At 42.5% G+C, this 23,329-nt stretch overlaps 1 protein-coding gene across 4 annotated transcripts in view; it reads left to right on the forward strand.

Annotated features, from left to right (window-relative positions):
* DIP2B (disco interacting protein 2 homolog B) overlaps positions 1-23,329 on the forward strand; it is a 233,740-nt gene that overhangs the window by 153,702 nt on the left and 56,709 nt on the right. For 3 of the 4 annotated variants that reach the window (XM_073576699.1, XM_073576701.1, XM_073576702.1), the window contains 8 exons: positions 561-758; positions 2,469-2,560; positions 7,294-7,404; positions 10,862-10,985; positions 12,608-12,717; positions 20,243-20,345; positions 20,520-20,584; positions 20,996-21,089. In XM_073576699.1, the coding sequence (XP_073432800.1) occupies positions 561-758; positions 2,469-2,560; positions 7,294-7,404; positions 10,862-10,985; positions 12,608-12,717; positions 20,243-20,345; positions 20,520-20,584; positions 20,996-21,089 (897 nt within the window). The remainder of the gene's footprint in view (positions 1-560; positions 759-2,468; positions 2,561-7,293; positions 7,405-10,861; positions 10,986-12,607; positions 12,718-20,242; positions 20,346-20,519; positions 20,585-20,995; positions 21,090-23,329) is intronic. The other variant, XM_073576700.1, reaches the window with a different exon arrangement.

Raw genomic sequence — 23,329 nt, forward strand, 5'->3', positions numbered from 1 at the left:
GAACATGCCCGTGTGCTAATAGTATTCGAGCACGTCGAAGATAATCTATGCTCGAGTCCCCGCGGCTGCATGTCTCGCAACTGTTTGACAGCCACAACACATGCAGTAATTCCCTGTTTGTTAGGCAATCCCTGCATGTATTGCGCCTGTTGAACAGCCACGACACATGCAGCTGCGGGGACTCAAACATAGTATTCGAGCACCCCGGAGATACTCTATGCTCGAGTCCCTGCGGCTGCATGTCTCGCAACTGTTTGACAGCCACAACACATGCAGTAATTCCCTGTTTGTTAGGCAATCCCTGCATGTATTGTGCCTGTTGAACAGCCACGACACATGCAGCTGCGGGGACTCAAACATAGTATTCGAGCACACCGGAGATACTCTATTAGCACACGGGCATGCTCGGATGACACTGTATTTGAGCACGCTGATTGATATCGATTTGCAAACAAAAATTTGGGAATTGTCCCATGAAATCAGATTTTATGGCCTTCGACATATTGGGGGATTACATTATTGCATGGAATTTACATGTTTGTCATGTTTTTACCGCACAGTTCCCAGGCCAGACCCTAACCAACCAAAACCTGAAGGTCGCCAGATGACCCCTGTGAAGGGAGAGCCGTTAGGAGTGGTGTGTAATTGGCCGCCTTCAGTAGAAGCAGCTCTGCAGCGATGGGGAACAACACAAGCAAAATGTTCCTGTCTCACCGCCCTGGACGTGACTGGGAAACCCGTCTATACGCTGACATATGGTACCGTGACCCAGAACATAATGTCTTCTGCAGTGTGTCATGCTTTAGAGCACCAGGACTTCCATGCTTGCTGTCAGTTTTAGAGCAATGTTCTTACTTATTTTTCTGTGTCAGAGCTTGTGCTGCCTTAAAAAAATCCTTAGCCCTCTTCTTCTGTATTACATTCATCTACTGATACTTCTACTTAAGAGGAATCCGGCAATGACCTTTTATTGAAATCAATTTTTTTTTTTTACGTTTTGACAATGTTTGTTTTTCATATCACAATCTATATTGAAAAAAAATTTGAAATCTTGTCATTTTCACTTTATACAAGATTTTTCAGAAGTCTCGGTATAATCACAGGCAGGACTAAGAGCAATGGTAACTCGTTATAACACAGGTTATAACACAGGATCCACCAATGACAATAGACGATGTCACAGCTGACCTGCTCCCCCTCGCTTCACAATTACTGTTGCACATGCTCAGTAGATGCTTCAATATAAAGGATAGGGTGCGAGCCTGCCTATTGTTGCTAATGTACATGTGGATTTTCTGAAAGCACAGGACTTCAAAATTTAAAAAAAACCTCAAGTGGCCGATGTGAAAAATGCAAGGTTTCTAATTCTATAAAATGTAGAATGTGATAAAGTAATTACCCCCCCCCATAAGAGACTTAATAGAACTGGACATATGTAACCTGCATTTTATCACAACCGCCAGTTTTAAAGTGAATCTCGAACTTTCCACACCATGGTTTGCATAGATCCAATTAGTAATGTATTTTTATACTAGTTGGAGTTCCTTTTTTTCTGATGCATAAGACCTTCGCTTTCATAAACAGTTGGAGTATGTAAGCACGTCGTCTTTTTCTGGTGGCTTTCGCTTGGAATCCACCTGAAAACTCTGCAGAACCGCCACAAAAAATGAACATAGTGCACAGCAATGTGAAAACGACTTTGCTGTGCACACGTTCAGCCTTAAGGCCCTTTTACATTTAGCGATGCACCAGCGATCCGACCAGCGATCCGACCCGGTCAGGATCGCTGGTGCATCGCTAAATGATCGCTAGTGAGCTTTCATACAGAAAGACCTCACAGCGATTCAGCAGCGACGCAGCGCACGATACTTACCATTCACACACAGCGATCCTGACGTCCTCCCGCCCGCCTCCAGCGTCGCTCGCCGTCACAGCAGGAAGTCTCAGCAGGAAGCGCCCGACGAGAAATGGAGCCGGACATTCTCGCGCGATCAGCGATGGACAGCGGGGGAGCCGGTTGCTGGTAAGTATCACACATAGCGATATCGCTAGCAATATCGCTATAACGTCACAAAACCAGTGACGTTTTAGCGATATTGCTAGCGATATCGCTTAGTGTAAAACCCCCTTTAGGTCACATCTTTTATCCACTTCATAATGCAGAAATGGTTTAAAGAAGTGACATACTCATTCTTCTGGCGGCTTAGCTTGAAATCCGCCTCCTCTGATAAACTTTAAAGGAAAAAGCAAAGACCCTGGCGGTAGAGCTACCGGAAAAACAACCGAAAGGACACAAGCGAAGCCGCTTCAGGAAAAGGACCGCTGGTTCCACTGGCGTCTAAGACGTGGGAGCCTACCCTTACACCAGTTTTGTCACCCTGCCTCCAGAGCTTGGTGCACACAAATTAATGACACATATGTGGTGACGATTTTGAGGCTTGACAGTAAGAAAACTTTTCATATTTCAGGAAAATTGTGGACCCGAAGCGTCAGACTGGCGTACACCCTTCTTAATAAACTGGGGACCAAAAATGAGCAGGGGCTGAAGCCAGGTGATAGGGTAAAGTCATACTTTTTTATATTTGCATGTAATCGCTATTTTATTTACATTTTGTTGTTTTTTTTAAATTGAAAGCAATGAATTTGAGTATCTGTTTATAAGTGACATATTTTAAGTAAATTTGGCACCATCTAAGGGTGTGTGCACATGCTGCGGATTGTCCGCGCGGATTTGTGTAAATCCGCAGATTATCTGCAGATTTTCTACGGTTTAGCCTGCGGGTTTCCCCTGCGGTTTGACACCTGCCATGGAGCAGGTGCCAAACCGCAGCGGAATCCGCACAAAGAATTGACAAATCCGCAATCCGCGTGGAAAATTCCGCACCATGTGCACTGTGGATTTCTATTTCCATAGGTTATAATGGTACTGTACACTGCAGCAGAAACTGCTGCGGATCCGCAGGGCCAAAACCGCTGCGAATCTGCAGCAGAATCCGCAGCGTGTGCACACACCCTTTGCGTATGTGCACACGTTGCAGATTTGGCTGCAGATCTGCAGCAGTTATCCATGCAGTGTACAGTACCATGTAAACCTATGGAAAACAAAAACCGCTGTGCACATGCTGCGGAAAATTCCGCGCAGAAACACAGCGGTTTATTTTCCGCAGCATGTCAATTCTTTGTGCGGATTCCACAGCATTTTTACACCCATTCCATTATAGGAATCCGCAGGTGAAATCCGCACAAAATCTGCAGGAAATCCGCACTAAATCATTTTACCTGTGGATTCTGTAGATTCTGCACGGAAAAATCTGCACATGAATTTGCAACGTGTGCACATACCCTAAGGCTCTATTAACTTTTGCTCTGTCAATCTCTGTTGGAGGATCATATAAAAAAGTGGAAAAATGACACTATTAAAAGCAATATGGTTTGTTAGTGACCTTTAGATTTCACAGATGACTTACCTTTCACAGATTTAGGGCAGAGATAGACTTTATTATCTGCATATAAATGACATATGTAAATTTACACCCTTTAAGCCTATGACAGCACCAATCTCTGGGATAGAAATCTGAAACCTTGATATCCCTCATTAAGACCAGTACAGCCCGTCACTGACATTTGGGTCCATTGGATGACAGATCCATCATAACTTGACGGCAAACTTAAGGATTTATATTCCTGTGGAAAGTGATTCCCTTTGAAGTGAAGAAATACATTTTTAACACACAGGAATAGTAACATTTTAATTTTATGAATCGATAGTACACATCCAAATAAACAACTTTTGTAATATATTTCATAGAGAATTCTGCTGCTTTCTCCTCCTTTGAAATTTCACTCTCAAGGCGTGAAATATGTACAGTATTCCTTGAAGTCAGAATTTACCATTACTGAGATAGAAGTCGACAGTTGGTGCTTATAAGATTCGATGGAGGAGGGAGGAGCCTAGAGGCAGACAGATACAGAAATGACAGTTAAAGTTTTTCATAGAATGATCACAACTGCCAGATTGTATTTTGAGAACTGAGAATTTGGAGAATGGGAGTTCAGTCCAGGAGGAGAAAGAAGCAGATTTTTCTTATAAGATATTACATTGTTTCTTACTTTCATGTTTTCTATTGATGTATAAAAAAAAGAAAAAAAATTGACGGTTACTCTATAAGAGGACCAGTTACTTGCCATAAATATGTATGGATATTTTCTTTTTACCTGGTCTAAATGTCGCGGTTCTAATTAATCAGTAGTTTGCTTTCTTTTGTTCCTGCACCTCTATGGTCCTGAGATTTTCCTCCCCTTCTTCTCTATGTGTAAATCTATGATTTTAGCCTTAATTAGATTAGATTTATATAAAGGGAAGAGGGGCCAGATCTCAAGTATAGGGAGGCGTAGAAAGGAAAAAACAGCAACGCCAGCCAGATTCAGCAGTGAGAGCAGATAAAGCAATTACATGTTAATTGAAAGGGACAGATGATCTGTGTTATCTGTGCATGGATGGAGGGATCAGTGGGATCCGACAGCCATCAGCCCTGATCACCCACTTAGGATACATTTCTTTGGTGCTGATATATTTACTCTATTACATTGCGAGAGAAAAAAAAAGTTCAGTCTATAGGGTTTCTCTCGTTTTATGTATCTAAAGCCTGATTCTTCTTTAATGAAATGTTATGCTATTCTGTCGTGTACCCAGAGCCCAACGGAGTCCCATTTTCAAGCTATAACTAGGTAATAGTATCCAGCCGGTTACCTTTAGTCTCAATGACTGTCTCTCTTGTGTCAATAAATCCAGTGAAAATCCAAAAAAAAAGACCTTCTAATTCCATATGACAGCCAGATTTATAGGGTCATCAGTTGCTACATTGTGGTCTACAGATTATTCTGCGGGACTCGATTTTACTGCCCAATATTAAAATTCAACCTAAAGTCCTATAAGGAGATGATCTAGACTTTGTCTGGAGGTTTTTCTACAAAGCTTTCAAAGAGTCTGAGTATTGCTACTTGTTTTGTTGTCCCTAATCCCCCATACAACTTGCACTATGGCATTAGACCTACCTCAGTATGATATTTGTAGATTTTTTTTTTTTTTAATCTTTTTTACTTTTTGTGGGGTTTTTTTTCTTCACATGTGATAATGTTGTGTTTTATGGGTTTTTTTGAGTCTGTCTTCTTATCTTATCACTGCTGGCATGTTCATTCATTGAATGAGTATCTTCCTTTTAGACCCTTGTCTAAATCTGTTGTATGCATTGTCTATGTATTTTTTTGTACGTGTGAATACCACTTTTCTGCACATAAAACACAATTAAGTATCAGGCCATTTAGTGGGTTCTGCTGCTGCTCCTGCTGTATTAGAAAATGCTCTAATGTAAGGTTTACAATAAAGGGGTCCTCTGGTTCCAGATAAGTTTAATGTAAAAAAAAAGTCTGTGTTTTACTCGCCTATTGTTTGTCCAGTGGCATGTTTCCACCGCTTCCCCATACTAACGTTAAGAAATCAATCACTGAGCTCGGCATAGACAGCAACTCAATGATTGACTGCACCGCTGTCAAAGTGATGTCAGCGCTGCAGACAAACAACAAAGAGCGCAGCAGAGACTCGTCCTAGAACCTGGCATGGGTGGGTAAAGTTTAGGGTTTGTTTTTGTTTTGTTTTTGTTTTTTTGTTTTTTTACAGCAAACTGTGTCTGGAAAACGAACTTTTCTGAAACTGGAAAACCTCTTTAACTGTTGTGTCTGCCATTATTTTCATTTGTCATGTCCAGTTCATTGTACCAGTGTGACTTTTTCGTGTCTCCCACTATACAGTCATGGTGTCATTGTGTTCAACACTATTATGTTCTTGTAATATAACTATGGATATTTTTTTTATCATTGCCTATGTGTATTAATCCAGTGATATGTCTGCCGCATGAAGCAATGCTGCTTTGCGCAAACTTAGTTGTGGATGCAGGATAAGATAGCTATATTTTACAGCCATCGCTCCCATTTATAGAGCTTAAAAAATCCTGTCACAATGTCAGAAGCTGCCAATTTTTGCTCTTATTTTATTTGTTTGTTTTTTTTTTTTTTTTTTTATTATTATAAATCCGCTGTACGGATCCAGGGATGGGGTTTTTTTTATGTAGTGCTAATTATTATGGTCTTTTTCAAGGGGACGGTGCTCACAGGGTAAAAAATATAGAGCAGCCTAAAGTCACGCCCCAGAGGATCCTGTGAGCCTCCCCCTTGGTAAAGAACATGAAATATATATCTAAATTTAAAGGATCATATCTCTGAGACCATACGACGTGGTTCAGTGGGACTAAAATAAGAGCAAAAACTAGACACTTTAGACCTGGTGACAGGCCCTCTTTAAATGCTGAAGCATTGCTGGTCCGATATGATCGACGCTGCAAAGTATTCTGGGGTCAACTTCTTCACGGCTGTCGACATTGGTTGTCCTGCTCTATAAAAGAAAACCAGAAGATCTTCTGCGTACAGATAAAGGGTTGTTCTCATCAGATTGTAGAACTCTGCCTCCCAGATTACTGCTTGGCAGGATGGGAGTGCGTTCCTGGTTGGCAGGTAGATTGGTCTATGCTGTGCACTGTCCAATGATGCAAGCAGAAGGAGTTTTGTCTCTGCAACATCGGAGGAGCGCAGCAGTGGCACTGAAGCTGGCCAGGTCCAGCTCTAGACCAAAGAACTTGGAAACACTGTGCTCGCTTCTTACTTAGGAGACGGGCCACGTCTCATAGAACTGCATCTGTGGCTGGGAACCCGAGGCAATGAGATGTAAACAATAAAGTGGAAAAAATCCCAACAATCTTGAGACTGTAGCGGATCCTTAACATGATGTACCCATTTGAGTAGATTGGAAAACACCAACACCCACTGATTTCATCAGGACTAGCCAACCGTCTAATGTGCATTATGTTGGTGGTCAGAAGAATTGGGCAGGCTGAATTTTAGTAACTGATCCTTTTGATCGCGCAGAGGTTAGTCACTCCCGGTAGAGTCTGGTGGTAGTTTAGCCACCGCTCCTTATTGGAAACACATTCACACTTGGTCAGATGTATGAGGAATTTGGGAAGAATAGTTATTCAACCGACAACTATCAAAGGTGTAGGACACCCTAAGATTGTTGGTACTGGGATATTGATCTTAACTAAGCCTTTGCCTGGAAATTCACTTTTGTTTTCTCTTATAAGCAATTGATTTGTATAATTAGATGCAAAGCTTGCAGTATTGAATCCAGTTAAGAATTGATGTCTCATTCTGCCACTCTTCTCATGGATTGCCTTCTTTCAGGTGGCCCTGGTCTACCCCAATAATGATCCAGTCATGTTTATGGTTGCTTTTTACGGCTGTCTCCTGGCAGAAGTCATTCCAGTGCCGATTGAGGTACCTCTTACTAGAAAGGTAACATTAACATTTAGAGTAATGTGGGACACGTTCTCGGGCCTTCAATCTCCGGTGACTATTCCAGTTGCAGACTCCTCTCAGCCCTTTGACGTTTGCTAGTAATTGTACCTAAAAATGTAATTCCAGCAAATGAGAGCGAGTGAAAGCAAAGCCATTCATAATTTATGTTTGTGACTTTTTTCTTGAATAATTGAATATATAATGTAGTCTGGGCCATTTTATTATAGCAAGGCCTAATTGCAGCAAAAGCATTTTTTGGAAATGTAAGCTGTCATCACAACTGACCAGTATCCTATGTGATACGCGGATACTGATGTACCGGCACCCCAAGAGTTTGTGATCCAATCAGGGAGTGTAGTTATCTCTATAGCGTTCAAGAGGAAAACTTTATATTCACTTCTTTTTAGAATAGGTTTTGACAAATATTAAGTGGAAACAATATGAAAAGAGTCAGAAATGCAATGCTCTGCATGTAAATCAGCAATACAGAAGCACTCAAAAGAACAAACAATGCAAGTTTCCACTCTACTACAATTGGTAATCTACCCGGCATGCCAAAAATTGCTTAGACTTTCCATAGTAAAAAACAAAACAACTTACTAAACGGACAGATGTATAAAGATATAGAAAGTGAGTGGGTGCTGTACACAATATGCCATTCATCCTGTTAAGGGTAGTATGTCGGCAATTAATGACTACAAAGTAATTGCAGGCACTCTGAACCCTTGATGTGACTGAGCAGCAGTTCAGTGCACCTTTCAATGATACCATGAGTAAGGACAATTCTAGGTTAGAAATGCGTCACTTTTTGCCTTTTATGCAATATTTTTAATGTACCTGAAACCTTTTAAGTTGTACTAGTAAATTGGTGAAGTTTTATATCCAAATGACTGGAGGCCTTTGTTTATTTTCTCTGCATCTTAAAGGGAATCTGTCAGCAGGTTTTGCTATTTAAGAGCAGCATAATACAGGGCAAGTGATCCTGATTCCAAGGATGTGTCACTTACTGGGCCGTGTTGTAGTTTCCATACAATCAGTGTTTAATCAGCAGGAGATAATCACTGCCTGACTAGGTCTCATGTGTACTGCAGTCCAGCTAAACTGTAAAAGCCCGCCTCCACCACTGATTGGCAGCTGTACACAGGAAGCTGCCCATCACAGGGGTGTGTGCAGGGTTATACACAGTTTAGCACTCTGACCGCTGCTACATCTGCACAATGGGGATTCTATGGAAACTGCACCAAGCAGCCCAGTATTATTATTTATTTATATAGCACTATTGATTCCATGGTGCTGTACATGAGAAGGGGTAACATACAAAGTACAGATATCACTTACAGTAAACAAACTAATAATCACAGACTGATATAAAGGGGAGAGAGGGAGGCAGGGAGGCCACAGAAAAGGATGTTGGAAAGGTATGAGGAGATCCAGGATAGGGCGAGGTCTTTGATGCCAAAGGAGGAGAGGATCTGTAGTAGGAGGCAGTGGTCAACTGTGTCGAAAGCAGAGGACAGGTCTAGTTGGAGGTGTATAGAGTATTGTCTGTTCGCTTTGGCTGTAAGTAGGTCGTTGGTAATTTTGGTCAGGGCTGTGTCAGTGGAATGATGGGGAAGGAAACCAGATTGTAGATTGTCAAAGAGCAAGTTGGATGAGAGGTGGGAGGAAAGGTCAGCGTGGACATGCTGTTCCAGGAGTTTAGAAGCGAATGGGAGCAGCGATATTGGTGGAGAGTTGGCTTTTTAAGGATAGGCGTGATTGTGGCATGTTTGAAAGCAGAAGGGAAGGTACCGGAAGTAAGTGATAGGTTGAAGAGGTGGGTTAGGGATGGGATAAGAGTGGTGGCGAGGTTGGGGAGGAGGTGGGATGGGAAGGGGTCGAGTGCACAAGTGGTGAGGTGGGATTTGAATAATAAAGACTTGCCGTGTTTGGTCAACCTTGTTTTTGAAGTGCGCGGCGAAGTCCTCAGCAGAGATTAGGGAAGTTGGAGGGGGCAGAGGAGGGAGTTAAAAGTATTGAACAACTGTTTGGGGTTGTGGGATAAGGAAGATACAAGGGATGTAAAGTAGGCCTGTTTAGCAGAGGTGAGGGCAGACTTGAACGTAAGTGTTGCTTGTTTGAGTGCAGTGAAGTCGTCTTGGGAATGCGTTTTCTTCCAGCGCCTTTCAGCAATTCTGGATGCTTGCTGAAGTTTTTAGTGGTGTTATTGTGCCAGGGTTGTCTATTGAGTCGTCGTACTCTGCTATGCATGACGGGCGACTGAGTCGATGTCTGATGCAAGAGTGGCATTGTAGAAACTAGTGGCAGTGTCTGGGTCGTGGAGTGAGGATGTGGAGGACAGTGGTAGGATAGAGTCAGAGAGTATGTGAGAGTCTAGATGTGCAAGGTTTCTGCGGGGGTGCGCGTGTTGCTTGACATGGGTGACGGGTGAGGAGGACAGGGATGAGAAAGTGAGTAAATGGTGGTCAGAGGGAGAGGGGAGGTTGTGAAGTTAGATAGGGAGCAGAGATGGGTGAAGACCAGGTCTAATGTGTGTCCGTTTGTGTGGGTGGCTAAGGAGGACCACTGAGTAAGTCCAAAAGATGAAGTGAGCGACAGGAGTTTTGCGGCTGCTGACTGGTGGGTGTCAATGGGGATGTTGAAGTCACCCATGATGATGGTGGGAATGTCAGCAGAGAGAATGTGAAGGAGCCAGGTAGAGAATTGGTCAGTGAAGGCAGTGGTTGGGCCTGGAGGTCAATATATGACAGCCATTTGGAAGTTAGAGGGAGAATAGATGCGGACGGAGTGGACTTCAAAAGAGGGGAGGACAAGGGAGGGAAGAGGTGGGATTGGGTTGAAGGTGCAATTGGAAGAAAGGAGAAGGCCAACTCCTCCATGTCTGTTGCCAGGGCGAGGAGTGTGGGTGAAGTGGAGGCCGCCATAGCATAGCGCAGCAGGGGAGGCGGTGTCGTAGGGTGTCAGCCAGTAAGTCACACAATCCAGTTCTCCTGCTCTATATTTGACTGCTCTCAGTTTACACTGTGAAAAACGTACTGACATGTTCCCTTTAAGCCAAGCAGGGGCTTTTCCGTGCTGAAGATCTTCACAACCAATTTATATAGGATTTGGTGAACTTTGGACGTTGTGCTCACCTTCATTCATAGTCCTAGTCTGAGGCGTCTTTGATTTGAAGGTCAGCGGAAAAAGATGTTCTTAGATTCTGTCTGATACAAACTTCTGACTTGTCTCGATAGCATGCGGGTATGTAGCCATTGGACCCAATCATACAGACCAGACATATACAGCAAGATATTATACTACAATATATAGTGTACCACAGCGGAGCGTGCTCAGTTCCCGAGAGCATCCATTTTTGTTCCATTCTGTCTGGCTAAAATCCCAGTAACAACAGTGAGCCTCAACATTGCCTTCTTCTGCCCATTTACTTTTCTCCTGTCTTCTTCATAAACAGGATGCTGGTGGGCATCAGATTGGTTTCCTGCTGGGAAGCTGTGGTGTGAAGCTTGCTCTTACCACCGAGGTTTGCCTGAAAGGACTGCCAAAGACGCAGAATGGAGAAATTGTGCAATTCAAGGGTAAGCCACTAGATTATTTTCCTGCCTAGAATATATTTTTCCCAGTATTTTGTGTTGATATTTTTACTTGGAATTTATGGAGCGGTGAAATTAATAGAATATAAAAATGATATATAGTTTGTAATTAAATTCCTTAGTCACACTGTCACAGTGGAAAATCATCTTTTTTGCAGCTGTTTTTCGTGAAGTGGTGTCTGCGGTTTTATTGTCTGCCATCTAAATAAAAATGATGTCTTTAATTAGTCTATTTCTGGGTGTTATTTGTGGGAGACACTTTTTCATTTTATATAACTGAGATATATATATATATATATATATATATATATATATATATATATATACAGTCATATGTTAAAGTTTGGGCACCCCTATTAATGTTAACCTTTTTTCTTTATAACAATTTTGGTTTTTGCAACAGCTATTTCAGTTTCATATATCTAATAACTGATGGACTCAGTTATATTTCTGGATTCAAATGAGGTTTATTGTACTAACAGAAAATGTGCAATCTGCATTTAAACAAAATTTGACCGGTGCAAAAGTATGGGCACCGCAATATAAAAGTGACATTAATATTTTTTAATATTTAATATTAATGTATATATTAGAGAGATATATAGATAGATAGCTAGATATAGATCCCCCCCCGCTATATGGGCTGTGTCACCATAATATGTCTATTTATGAGTAAATCTGTATTTTTGACCTTTTTTTAATGTACTTCTACTAAAAATAATGCATTGTCATAAATATATTTGTGTTTTATCATAGGAATGCTGTGTATAAATTTAGTATGTTTGACTTTGAAATGCTGTGGGGTTTCAGAAAAAAACGTATTTTCAACACTGCTATGTGCCATCCCACCTGGGAGAGAAGTCAGAAATGCAGCTCCATGGCGGCTTCTTTCCACCTCTTGCCCCTGGAGTGATGGGTCCCTCCCTGCATGCGTGTACAGGGAGAGACCTGTCAGTCACTGGTAGAAGGCGGGCAGAGGCCGCCGGGGATCTGCCTGTGCAGCTAGTCACCCGTACAGATCAATTCCCGGTGACGTTTCAGAGTCAAACATACTCGGCTGAAATCATGCAGCGTCTGTCAGGTTCCCTTTTAAAGGCGTTGGCGATTTTATTTTAACACGTGTGTTGGAGACATAAATATTGGTAAAGGTCACAAAATTAAGTGTTACAGATTCTTTCTTGTGAAGTACAGCCTGTTAGTTCCTCATAGATCTGCTCTCAAAATGACGGCTAATTTAGGGACATGTGACCACACCTGTCCATCAGCCGCCTCCAATTGAAAAACAGCTTTCTAATGCGCAGTGTAATACAATTGGAGGAGGCCGGTGGACTGGACTGGTCACATGTCCCTAAATTAGCCGTCATTTTTGAGAGAAGATCTACTAGGCTGTGCTTCACAAAGAAGGAAAATTTTGTCAAAGATCATTTGGCCAACCTCTTTAAAATTGGTAAAATATGACTTGGTAGCCTTCTCATGCTTCATATTACTTTTGTTGGGTAGTTTTGAGATGAACCTAACGGAACATGACCTGAAAATGATTCCGGGGGCTTATGTTAACCTCTAAGTACCAAAGACCAGGGGCTCACAATTTAGGTATGTTTCTATAGGGTGGCCAAAGCTGAAGTGGGTTGTGACTGATTCCAGATACCTGACCAAGGCACCAAAGGACTGGCAACCACACATCACAGTAGCGGGCGTAGAACCTGCTTATATTGAGGTAAACGGGCTGGTAAAATCATAAAGGGAACCTATCACATGGTACATGAAGTCTGATCTGTGAACAACATGGTATAAATAAGGAGCAGCTGTGCAAAATGATATGTAGGTTTGTAGATAAAGTTTTAGTATAACTTGTATTTTATTTATTGAGATCCCTGGTGTTTGTATGCATTTAAGTCCAGTGGGCGGTCCTACTAGTGATGGACAGCTGCATCAATCACTGACTGTCAGTCACGATATGACCGCCCACTGGACTCATATGCATGCAAACAACAGGGATTTGAAGGAAGAGAATGCAAGTTTTCCCACAAAAATGTACATCAATCTGATCAGCTCCTTCTGCTCTTTAACATCTGGCCTGCAGATCAGATACCATTTTTATCCAAACAGGTTCCCTTTAAATCTAATTGTTCTAATATATTTGACTTTTTTATTGTTGGTTTGTATAAAAGACACCAAAAATAAATAGGATCCACCAAATAATACCTTCTACCCTGAAATACTGAAGTCAAATGCCAAATTACTTGCACTGGGGAATTGAGAGCTGCAGGTAGCACCTTGGGCAGTAGGGTTACTGAGGCAACAGTACAACACGTAGAAGGCATCCATTTGATTTTGGGATTGGGTGCCCATCTAATGTGTATGGGGACCTCCCAACCATCCCCCATCAAATAATACTGAATCATAGAATCGTAGAGTTGGAAGGGACCTCCTGGGCCATCTGGTTCAACCCCCTGCTCAAATCAGGATTCGCTAAATCATCCCAGACAGATGTCTGTCCAGCCTCAGTTTGAAGACTTCTATTGAAGGAGAACGCACCACCTCTTGTGGCAGCCTGTTCCACTCATTGATCACTCTAACTGTCAAAAAGATTTTTTTTTAATATCTAATCTGTGTCTCCTCCCATTCAGTTTCATCCCATTGCTTCTAGTCTTTCCTTGTGCAAATGAGAATAAAGATGATCTTTCTACAATGTGACAGCCCTTGAGATATTTGTAGACAGCTATTAAGTCTTCTCTTTTGCAAGCTAAGCATTCCAAAATCCTGCAACCTTTCCTCATAAGACAGGGTTTGCAGACCGGTCACCATTCTGGTCGCTTTTTTCTGAGCTTGCTCCAGTTTGTTGATGTCTTTTTTAAAATGTGGCGCCCAAAACTGGACACAGTATTCCAGATGAGGTCTGACCAAAGAGGAGTAGAGGGCAATAATGGCTTCACGTGATCTAGACTGTATGCTTCTGTTAATACATCCTAGAATTGCATTTGCCTTTTTTGCTGCTGCATCACACTGTTGACTCATATTCAGTCTGTGATCTATTAGTATACCCAAGTCTTTTTCACATGTGCTGTTGCTTAGCCCTATTCCTCCCATTCTGTATATGCTTTTTTCATTTTTATTGCCCAGATGTAGTACTTTGCATTTTTCCCTGTTAAAAACCATTCTGTTAGTTGCTGCACACTGCACCAGTTTATTTATATATTTTTGAATCCTTTCTCTCTCTTCTCTAGTATTAGCTATCCCTCCTAGCTTTGTGTCATCAGCAAATTTAATCAGTTTACCCTCAATTCCTTCATCTAAATCGTTGATAAAGATGTTGAACAATACAGGGCCCAGGACAGAGCCCTGTGGTACCCCACTTGAGACATTCTTCCACCTGGATGTGCAGCCATTTACGACCACTCTTTGGGTCCAATCACTAAGCCAGTTATGAATCCACCTAAAAGTTGCCTTGTCCATTCCATACCTAGTCATTTTTTCAATAAGGATTGTGTGAGATACTTTGTCAAATGCTTTGCTGAAGTCAAGATATACTATATCTACAGCATTTCCCTGATCCACCCAATCAGTGATTCTGTCATAAAAGGAAATTAAGTTAGTCTGACATGACTTATTAGTTACAAACCCATGCTGACTCTGTTTAATCACTTCATTCTTATCTAGGTACTTACATACATGTTTTTTAATAATTTGTTCAAAGATCTTTCCTGGTATAGAAGTCAGACTCACCGGCCTATAGTTGCCTGGGTCCACCTTCTTCCCCTTTTTGAAAATAGGAACAACATTTGCTCTTCTCCAGTCTTCTGGGACTTCTCCTGTTCTCCAAGAATTTTCAAAGATTATGGAGAGGGGTTCAAAAGTTTCTTTTGCTATCTCCTTCAGTACTCTGGGGTGTAATTCATCTGCACCTGGAGACTTGAATTCATTTAGGTTAGCTAAGTGTTTCCTCACTATCTTTCTGTTTATAGATATCTTGGATTCTTCAATTCCCTTAATAGGACAGTGAAGAACAGTTGATGTTACATTTCCTTTCTGAGAGAAAACAGATGCAAAATAGGAATTTAAAAGTTCGGCCTTCTCAACATTCTGGCTTACTATTTCATCATTTTCATCCTGTAAAAATCCTATAGCATCTTTGACTTTTCTTTTACTTTTGACATATCCCCAAAATCCTTTATTGTTGCTTTTGACGTTTCTTGCAAGCCTCAATTCATTGTCAGCTTTAGATAATCTGATTTGTGCCCTGCAGGTTCTGCAGACATCATTATATTCTTCTTTAGATATGCCTCCCTCTTTCCATTTTATAAACATTTCTTTCTTCCTTTTTAGCATGTGCTTAAGTTCTGTGTTCATCAATCCTGGTTTCCTTAAATGCTTCCTATTCTTCTCTCTTTTCAAAATTGTTAACGATTGTGCTTTGAGAATTTCATTTTTCAAGATTTTCAATATAGTACACTGTAGGAACAAGAAAAAGCGCAATAGGGTCTTATCCGGGTTAATGTTAAAATTATAAAAGAAATCCACTCACCTATTGCAGGAGAGATCAGGCATATACAATTGGTAGTCAGCTGCTGCACGTCCAATGGCCAGACAAGTGACTGCTAATATATCAATTCTTATGGAACTAATTTTTGGATTAATCTTCTACTATAATTGGAATCCTGTATTTTGTCAAGCAGCACATGGAAGTCCAAAAATTAGTTCCATGAGAATTGATTTTTCAAGATTTCCCATCCTTCCTGTACATTTTTGTCTTTAAGGATATCCAGCCATTGGATCCCTCCAATTCTCTTTCTGAGTCCCTTAAAGTCTGCCTTTCTGAAATCTAACCTTGACATCTGAGTCTTCACAGGTCTTCCTCCTCTAGTTATCCAAAATTCTAAAATAGCATGGTCACTACCTCCTAGCGTCCCAGCCACTTTTACCTCCTTAAACATTTTCTCCCTGTTTATAAGGATTAGATCCAAGGTAGCAGTTCCCCTTGTTTTCTCCCCTACCTTTTGGAACATAGTTGTCAGCAAGAGAGGATAAGAATTTCCTTGACCTGTTAGTTTTGCCTGAGAGAGATTCCCAACAAATGTCTGGATAGTTGAAATCTCTCATGACAACTATGTCATATTTTTTGGAGAACTCTGCCATTTGATGCATAAAGAGTTCATCCATATCTTCAGCTTGCACAGGCAGCCTGTAGTAAATGCCTACAATGGTGTCCTTTCCATTGTTCTGTCCTTGTATTCTTGCCCAAACAGTTTCCACAGAACTCCCAGTCTCTGAAGCTTCAATCTCTGTGCAGATATATGCATTTCTAACATACAATGCGACACCTCCTCCTCGTTTATCAAGTCTGTTTCTTGCAAATAAGTTGTATCCTTCTAGTCTTGTATTCCAATCATGTGTATCGTCCCACCAAGTTTCAGTGATTCCAATGACATCATATTTCCTTTCCTGTGTTAGTAGTTCCAATTCTCCTTGTTTGTTGCCCATGCTTTGTGCATTAGTATAGAAACATTTTAGTTTGTGATTGTTTTCTCTTTCTCCAATATTTTTATTTAGATTTTTTTGTCTTTGTTCTTTCCTCCCACTTCTAATAGCAGAATTCTCAATAGCATTTGTCAGGTGTATGGCTTTTTCTGGCTTTTTGCTTCCCTTCCCACATTGTTCTAGTTTAAAGCTCTCCTTACAAGTGTAGCAAGGCGACTTCCAAATACATGTTTTCCAGTCTTCATAAGGTGCACCCCATCTCTAGCAATTAGTCCATCGTATAGGTAATTCACTCCGTGATCCAGAAATCCAAATCCTTGCTGACGGCACCATCGACGTAGCCAGTTGATCACCTGCAGAATCTTATTCCACCTCCTTGTTCCATGGCCATCCACTGGGAGGATGGAAGAGAAGACCACCTGCGCTCCCAGTTCTTTCACTTTCTTGCCTAAGTCTTCAAAGTCTCTGCAGATGGTTTCCAGGTCGTTTCTCGCTGTGTCATTTGTCCCCACATGTAGTAGCAGGAATGGGTAGTCATCTGTAGGTCTGAAGAGTCCTGATATCCTGTCAGACACATCTTTAATTTTTGCACCTGGAAGACATACTGGGGAACATAAAGATTGGACAGCTGGAATTCAATTGTCCTATCCTTTTGTTTGGCAGTGAGATAAGCCGCTGCCAGATAATTCTGGCATCTTCTCTTTCTTAGAAAAGTCAGGAACGCTTGACAAAGCCGAGCCTGTGTCTGAGGAAGGTAGCGGTCAGCTGAACAATCATTTCGCCGACAGCTTTATGATGTGTATGGCCAGCTAGAGAGTCTCAAATAGGGGTCAAAATTGAATTAAAAGGACCCATGCGTGAAACTACTTGCCCTGTGTACAACTGCCTTATCAGTTATACAGCACAGAATGCTAAATGCTTATCTCTGTGCTTGATCTACTACTGGCCATGAGATGAATAGTCATTTCTTTGTGAACTTAGTTGTACGTTAGAATTTTCCTAACAATAATTAAACAAAAAAAGATTTTAAAAAAATGTTGATGCCTTAAAGGGTATCTGTCAGCAGGCTGTTACTCTGTCATCTGAGCGCAGCATGATGTTGCAAAGAGACCCTGAATTCAACTATGTATCACTTAGTTTATTGACAAAGTCAGAGTTTTTAGATGCAACAGAGCTGAGAAAGCTAACCCAGCCCACACCAGGCTCTCTATGTACATAGTCTATTGACAGTGAGCTGCTTATCACAGGAGGGGAGCGGAGCTGGACTAGCAAGCGCACACCAGCTAGACTAAAGGCCCCGTTACATTTAGGGTATGTGCACACACGCTGCGGATTCTGCTGCGGATCCGCAGCAGATTTGGCCCTGTGGATCCGCAGCAGAATCTGCTGCATTGTACAGTACCATTATATCCTATGGAAAATGGAAACCGCAGTGCACATGGTGCAGAATTTTCCGCGTGGTTTTTCGCTGCGGTTCCCAATCCGCAGAAAGAATTGACATGTCATTCTTTTCTGCGGATTTCGCTGCGGTTTGCCATCTCCTCCATTGTAGAGGTGATAAACCGCAGGGCAAACCCGCAGGCTAATCCGAAGATAAACCGCAGGTCTTTTGACCTGCGGATTTTGCAAAATCTGCAGACCAATCCGCAGCGTGTGCATATAGCCTTAGCGATGCACCAGTGATCCCGGCTACGATACGACCCAGTCAGGATCGCTGGTGCATTGCTAAATGGTCGCTAGTGAGCTGCCAAACAGGCAGATCTCACCAGCAACGCAGCGATGCTTGGCGGTCGTTACTCACCTGTCAGACGCGGCGAGGGTGACGTCTTCCGCCCATGTCCAGGCCGATCTTGCGCGATCAGCGATATCCAGCGGGGGGGGGGGGGGGGGGGAGGTGAGTGTCACATGTAGCGATATCGCTGCTGTGTCACAAAATCGGTGACGCTTTAGCGATATCGCTATGTGTAAGGCCCTTAAGCAATTGCAATATATTACTTATATTACTGATAAGACCTTCACTGTAAGTAATAACAGCCTGTTAAGTGACACATCGCTGAATTCAGTGTTTTAACCCCTACCTCATGCCATACGCAGATTACATATCAAAAACCTGGCGACAGATTCCTTTTAAGCTAGGCTAGAATTACACCATCCCTAAATAATTACTATTCGCTGCTTATTAGAGGGATGAGCCAGTAAGGTTACTTCCCACCCATAGGCTTCTACAATGTCACCGCTTGTCTGCAAAGTGTTCCCAAAAATATCATCTGTCTCATTTCCAGCTGCCATTGATAAAGGGTGAATAATTTCTATGGTTACGGACTGCAACCTCCGCAAATATTTGGCAATTATGTCTGTCTCTTATGACTTGGCCAGGCTTGTCTTAAGTCGCTGTCAATAGCCAAGATCAATTATCTAATTTTTTCAGCATTTTTATAATTTACAATTCCAGGAAGTTCTCTCCTTGCCTCTCCTCTAAATTCACTTCCCTTTTTTCCACCCTTTTGAATCTTTAATAATAGTTCTGTAATATGGTAGAAGTAAGACATGAATATCACTAAATTGTATGTTGGCACAAAATTACAAGTAGACCTTATCCAAGGAAACTGAAGCCAGCATGTGAAGAATGAATATATTTGGGGCTGATGCAACCAAAATGGAAAACGAGGACTGTTGCATATAGTCATTACAAATCTCTTATTGTTTTGTGTTCCCAGCTCCTATGTAAAGCTGGAGTCACACATAGCGACATACCAGCGATCCCGACAACGATATCAACGTGTCAGGATCGCTGGTAAGTCGCTATGTGATCGCTGGTGAGCTGTCACACAGACAGCTTCACCAGCGATTAGCACAGCGATGCCGAGCGCCCGGCATCGCTGTGTTCATTAGCGCTGATGCCATAGCCCTGTAAAAAAATAGAATTAAAATAAAAAATATTGTTATTCTCACCTTCCGACGTCCTGCGCAGCATTCCCGCCTCTCTCCACGCTCCGGTCCCAGTAATCCTTTGCGAGAATGACCGCGAGAATGTCACTGTCTCGCGGCAGCGCGACGTCTCGCGGTCATTCGTGCAAAGGATCACTGGGACCGGGAGCGTGGAGAGAGGTGGGAATGCTGCGCGGGACGTCGGAAGGTGGGAATAACAATATTTTTTTTATTATTTTTTACAGCTGATCGCTGGTCTCCCGCCTGTCACACGCAGCGATGCGTGCTGGCCAGCGGGAGACCAGCGACGAAAAATATATCCAGAGGTTTCTTGCAGCGATCAGCGATACCGGCAGGGGGGCCGGTCACTGTCACACACAGCGATCTCGCTGGTGAGATCGCTGTTGTGTCACAAAAGTTGTGACTCAGCAGCCATCTCGCTAGCGAGATTGCTATGTGTGACTCCCGCTTAAACCTATGTATCTTCAAGGTAAAAGACAACACATCTGCAGTTTTACTGCCTTACATTAGTAATCTAATGTTTGTTAATTGGGGCAGCAGGGTGGCTCAGTGGTTATCTGCACGGAGTTTTATTTTCTCCCCAACTTTCTTTCTCACTCCAAAAGACATACTGATCTAGAATTTAGATTTTGAGCCCCAATGGGGACAGAGCTGATAATGTCTGTAAAGGACCTCAGAATATGATAGCGCTATAATCCTGTTATTACGACTTGTCCTTTACGGGAGTCCAGGACTAGACAGATGTCAGTGTTTCTGGATAAGTTGTGCCGCGTGCCCATCTTGTGTATTAGTAATCTCATTAATTTGTTTTGCAGTATAAAACAAGTAAAGAAGGCAGCGTGATGGGGGTCGCAGTTTCTCGAATAGCAATGCTTTCTCATTGTCAGGCTCTTTCTCAGTCTTGTAATTATACTGAAGGTGGGTGAAATCCAAATAGCGTCCATGCTCTGCGCATTCATAGTATTTTGGCTGCGGTCATATTTAGATCCTCTGGATAAACCCTCTAATATGTGATATAAATCAGAACAATTTGTATACTATCACATGATTAAACAGTATGGCCATTCATGTGAAATTTTGTCCTTTGTGTAGGTGAAACCATGGTAAATGTCCTCGATTTTAAGAGGGATGCTGGTCTCTGGCATGGCATACTAACGGTGAGACTCTCATTTTGTACCCTTGATAATACCGTGCACACAGCAGTGGGTTATTCTGCTGGCTGCAGCACTTCGGAGGCTCAGTAGAGGCTCGTGCACCTCGGTACAATTGGCACAAAGTGGATGGTAATATGGATGTGTAAATTCGCCCTAAAAGAGTTGGAAATATTTTAGGAAGCTCTGATGTAATGGTAGACGCGTCTCTTCCTTGATTTTGTGTGACGCTTACCCTGATTTGTCACTGCATGGAAATCCCATGCATGATGCCCATTGTGTGTAGTATCAGCATTATGCCCCATCGTTGGCACGAGCACTGTGTGAGCTGGCGTACGTCCCATGCCCCTCATCTATAAAAAATGAACTATTAAAAAGTTTATAAATGTTCTCATATTTTCTATCATTTTCCTTTAGAATGTAGTGAATAAAATGCATACAGTCAGTGTTCCGTATGCGGTGATGAAAGCGTGTCCTTTATCTTGGGTCCAAAGAGTCCATGCAAATAAAGGTAATGTACTACATGGTGATAAGTGCACAGCTTCAGAAGAATAAACTTTCCTTCTTCCTTCTTAATCTTACTGTTAAGTGTTGTATTACCTACCCAAAGGGTCAGCTCTATTAACATACACTCATTACATGTACGTTAATGTTTTTGGAGCTGCTTTAAAGGGAACCTGTCAGCAGTTTTGGTCGATATAAGATGCGGCCACTGCCTTTCAGGGCTTATCTGCAGCATTCTATAAGGCTAGGTTCACATTTGCGGTTGAGTCCGCAGCGTATCGTCCACAACTGCAAACGCGTGCGTGCAGTTGCAAATGATAGCCAATTGCCATTTTCCCAGCAAATTTTTGAATTTACACAAGCCACACCCAATGGGCGTGTTTTATGTAAATTAATGCATACGCATGTCGTTGTGTACGCTTGCGTTTACATAGCCAGTAATGCGTTTTGTTTTTTTCACACGTCATCCGCATGTGGATGACTGTGGATATTTGACGCCGCAAGAAATGCAACAAGATGCGTTCGGCGCGCCCCGCCGCATACTGCAAAAAGGCGCAGCCGTGCGCAAACGCACCCTAACGCATACAAATGCATGTCCCTGCCTACCCCATGTTAAAGATAGGTACGCAGGACGCATGCGGATGTATGCGCATCAAACGCAGCGGACTAAACCGCAAATGTGAAGCCGGCCTAATGCTGTAGATAAGCCCCCGATCCAACATGCAAGATAAGAACTTTTATTATGCTCACCCAGGGGAGTGGTCCAGTCCGATGGGTGTCGCAGGTCCGGAGCCTCCCATCTTCTTGCGATGCCACCTTCCTGCCTGCATCGTCGCTCCCCATCATCGCGCTCGTGCGCAGGCGTACTTCTCTGTCCTGTTGAGGGCAGAGCACAGTACTGCAGTGTGCAGGTGCTGGGAAAGGTCAGAGAGGCCCAGTGCCTGCACACTGCAGTACTGTGCTCTGCCCTCAACAGGACAGAGAAGAACGCCTGCGCAAGAGAGCGATGAAACAAGCAGGAGGGCGGCATCGCAAGAAGATGGGAGATGCCGGGTCCAGACTTGCGACTCGGATCGGACCGGCCCCCCCCCTATCTGGGCTGAGTATAATAAAACTTGTTTTTCTTATCTTGCAGGTCGGATTGGGAGCTTATCTACAGCATTATAGAATGCTGTAGATAAGGCAGTTTCCGTATGTTATATCAGCCAAAACAGGTGACAGGTTCCCTTTAAGCTGGAGATACTTGCAGTAGACCATTGATCATCAGTCTGCCTTCATCTGTGTAAGTGCTGATTATCACCAACTACATAATGTGGGCATAGATACATTGACTCTCAAGGTTAAGGCTCCATTTATGCTGCCCAGTTGCAGCCATTAAACGACCACTGGCTGGCTGCTAGAAGCCAATTGGCGGTTGTTTTCTAGACTGGAAAGGCTGCCTGCACTCAGAGCTAATATGATCGATCTCTGTGCATGGAATATCACTATTCTTGGCAGCACATGTCTCGTTTACACAGGACAATGTGCTGCCGAGAGCAATGATTTTTATGCAAAAAAAAAAAAAAATCATTTCAACCTATGAATGTGCATTTCGCTCATTCATCTGATAATGGTCAGTGTGGTTAGACAGGCTGATGATCGGGATCAAGCGTTGCCAGATGCTCTCCTTCCCAATTATCTGCTTGTGTAAATGACTCATAGATGTTCCAGTGTAATATGCTGTAACTGCACAGGTGTGTTTTGGGGGATTTCTATATTGCACTAGGATTCAGGTGCTTGAAGCTGCTGTGAATGCATATTCTTTTTTCACTTATTTAGATGATGATCGGCCTAAGCAACATATTCAAAATTCTCACTTAACATGGGTTGTTAAGGATCAGCCAAAGAGTTGAACAAGGGAGTGACATGTCATAAGAATCAGTATTTCCCTTCTACATCAGCCATCGCTCTGCTGTTCCCTACCGGTCTTTGTTTACTTGCTGCAGCAATGCCATGGCGGTCTTGTTTGTCAAAGTGACATCATTGTGGTAAAAAGTACACAGAGACTGGCAGGGTGCACAAGAGTGTTGGTTCCTCTTATGGCTTTTTTCAAATTGGATAACTTCTTTATTAGATACAGGAAAGATGTATATCTTTGTACCGTGTTAGCCAGTAGATAGAAAAATGAAGAGACCTGATGATGAGCCCTGAGTAGTCTGGAAAGCTTGCAATGTGTTGCCATCTTTTCAGTTAGCCATTAAAAGGAAT

The sequence above is a fragment of the Dendrobates tinctorius genome, unplaced genomic scaffold (genome assembly GCF_039654945.1).
Source record: "Dendrobates tinctorius isolate UK_male_01 unplaced genomic scaffold, ASM3965494v1 ptg000051l, whole genome shotgun sequence".
NCBI classification, from domain to species: domain Eukaryota; kingdom Metazoa; phylum Chordata; class Amphibia; order Anura; family Dendrobatidae; genus Dendrobates; species Dendrobates tinctorius.